The sequence below is a fragment of the Phaethon lepturus genome, unplaced genomic scaffold (assembly GCF_000687285.1).
Source record: "Phaethon lepturus isolate BGI_N335 unplaced genomic scaffold, ASM68728v1 scaffold46169, whole genome shotgun sequence".
In the NCBI taxonomy this organism is placed as follows: domain Eukaryota; kingdom Metazoa; phylum Chordata; class Aves; order Phaethontiformes; family Phaethontidae; genus Phaethon; species Phaethon lepturus.
In genome coordinates, this window is record NW_010563634.1 from 11,044 (window position 1) to 13,214 (window position 2,171).

General features: G+C 61.5%; 1 protein-coding gene across 1 annotated transcript in view; it reads left to right on the plus strand.

The window, feature by feature from the left end:
* Positions 1-2,171, plus strand: part of SNX27 (sorting nexin family member 27) — a gene marked incomplete at its 5' end in the record, with an annotated part of 12,046 nt that overhangs the window by 9,695 nt on the left and 180 nt on the right. The window contains 2 exons of the mRNA XM_010294614.1: positions 79-138; positions 1,939-2,001. Coding sequence (XP_010292916.1) covers positions 79-138; positions 1,939-2,001 — 123 coding nt within the window. The remainder of the gene's footprint in view (positions 1-78; positions 139-1,938; positions 2,002-2,171) is intronic.

Sequence of the window (2,171 nt, forward strand, 5' to 3'; positions counted from 1 at the left end):
AGCTCTGGGCAAGCAGCCGGCGCCAGGCTCCCCCGGGGCGGCCGGCTGCTCTGAGAGATGCCTGCCTTCTCTTTGCAGTTCAACTACATGCACGAGTGCTTCGAACGGGTTTTCTGCGAGCTCAAGTGGAGGAAGGAGGTAAGAACCCGCATCCGCAGGGAAACGCTTCGCCTTTCGCTTCTAGTGGCCAGCGTTTCTGCCTGGTCCTTAACGGCAGCTCGTACGGGGAGGAATCGGGCGCTTGGAGCAGTGGTGCTGGGTCTCGGGGGACCGACCGGCTGGCTGTCCGAGGCCCGGGCTCTAGGCGGAGGGTGTTCCATGCTGCAGCCGGAGCGAGGAGCTGCCGGCACTGGGAAAGCCTCACGCAGGCGTGACTGACCAGGACAACCAGTCCCCAGGCTGTGCGACTGCGGCCGGTCGCTCCCCGGCGTCTGCTGTCGAACGCAGATGGCGAAACGTTCGTCCTCTGGAGAGATTAAGCCAGCTGCTGAATTATTCACAAAGGGTCGCGAGAGCCTCCAGCGAAAAGCTGCTGAGAAGTACAGAGAGGTTTTGGGGGCTTGGTGGTTCGTTTTTTTTTTTTCCTGAATCCCAGCCTGAGGTGCCTGCTCAGCCTTCTCCTGTCGAAGCTGCGCTTGGACCTGGCTCCGAGCCGCGGGTGGGGAGATGGCCAGCCAGCCCGCCCTGCCGCCTTCATCCCCGCTGCTGCGCTTCCCCTGTCCTCCCCTCCCACTCGAGGGAGACATTTCATCACCTTGCGTCCATCTGCTGCTCCTCCGTGGGGTTGCCCCACATCTGTTGTCCCCAGGGACCGCTCCCACCAGCTTCGCTTGCGGGGAGGAGGCAGAGAGCAGCTAGGAAACCCATGTCTCTGCCGTCCCGGAGATGTTGCTCTCCCTCCTGGGGTCAGAGATAAGCAACTGTTGGAGGCTGGATCCTCTCTTGTTGCTCTTGATCTGATCAGTGCTGCTGGCATCAGCTTTCCGCCGATGCCTTGCCTCTGCAGCTGATGGATTTGGGTACCTAAGCCAGGGCTTACACGCGGCAAGTCTGAAAAGATGATCCAGGAAAACCTGCCCTGCGGCTGCCTGGTGGTGGGGGCTCCTAAATGGGAACTTTCCTTACCTGGAAGTTTCCTACCCGCTGGGTTTTGGCCCCAGGGCTGGGCTGCTGGTGCTTATCCTCGGCATGGCTGGCACCCAGGGTCGGCACCGTGCTGGGTGCGAGAGGCGCGTTGGAGACACGCAGAGAGCGCGGGGTCTGGACCACGGCAGCCGTGCTCACCGGAGGGGGTAAACGGCGGGATGGAGCAGTATAAACCTGGAAGAGTTTTCCAGGAAGTAAGAAAATGGGATTCTTTGCCTGCCTTGGTGCGAGGGGCAGAAGCTGAATCTCCCGCGAGTGACCAGAGACCTGCAGGCAGGCAGGGGCACGGAGACCTCCTGGTGCTGGGCTCCACTCCAGAGTCCGTGGAGTCCCGGATCGGCCCGTTTATCCGGTGGACAGTTGCAGGAGCGGCAGCCAGGAGCCCCCCGGAGCCCAGACCCACCTTGTCCCGGCCCTGAGAGGAGGGAGGCTGAGGGGCTCGGTAGCGTTGGGCTTCGCAGAGCACCGAGCGCTCCCCGTGCAGCATGTGCAGAGCCGAGGAACTGGGCTCTGGGGTTGGTGCCCCAGCTGGAGGTGACATCTCTGTCCCTCCGAGGAACAAAGTCTCCGTGGCGCTCGGTTCAGGAAGTGGAAGCTGCCCCAGCGGGTTGCCTGGCTTGTTCTCCCGATCCCAGCTCCTCCGTAGCTGCCCGTGTCCGACGTCCGCTGGAGCACCCTGGATCCCGACCCGATGCTCTCCCAGCCGCTCCAGCACCAGCTGTTCAGTCTCCTCCCGTCCCCCCCGGCTCTGCTTTTTTATTTATACCCTTTTTATTTTTTTCCCTTGTAAAGGTGGAGGAGGAAGCAACAGACAAGGATAACAAGAACTGCAGTAAAGACAGTATGTGCAGCAAGGTAATCGGGCTGAAAACAAACAGCGTCTGTGCTCTCTGAGCCAGCCTGGCCGCTCCGCTGCGGATGCAGCGTCTCTCCTGCTTCTCTGCTCCAGTTCCTGTTAGCGTAGGACAGTGTCCTTTCACAGCGGCTCCTCCTCCGAGGGGGCCCACAGGGGAAAAAACCCCCAG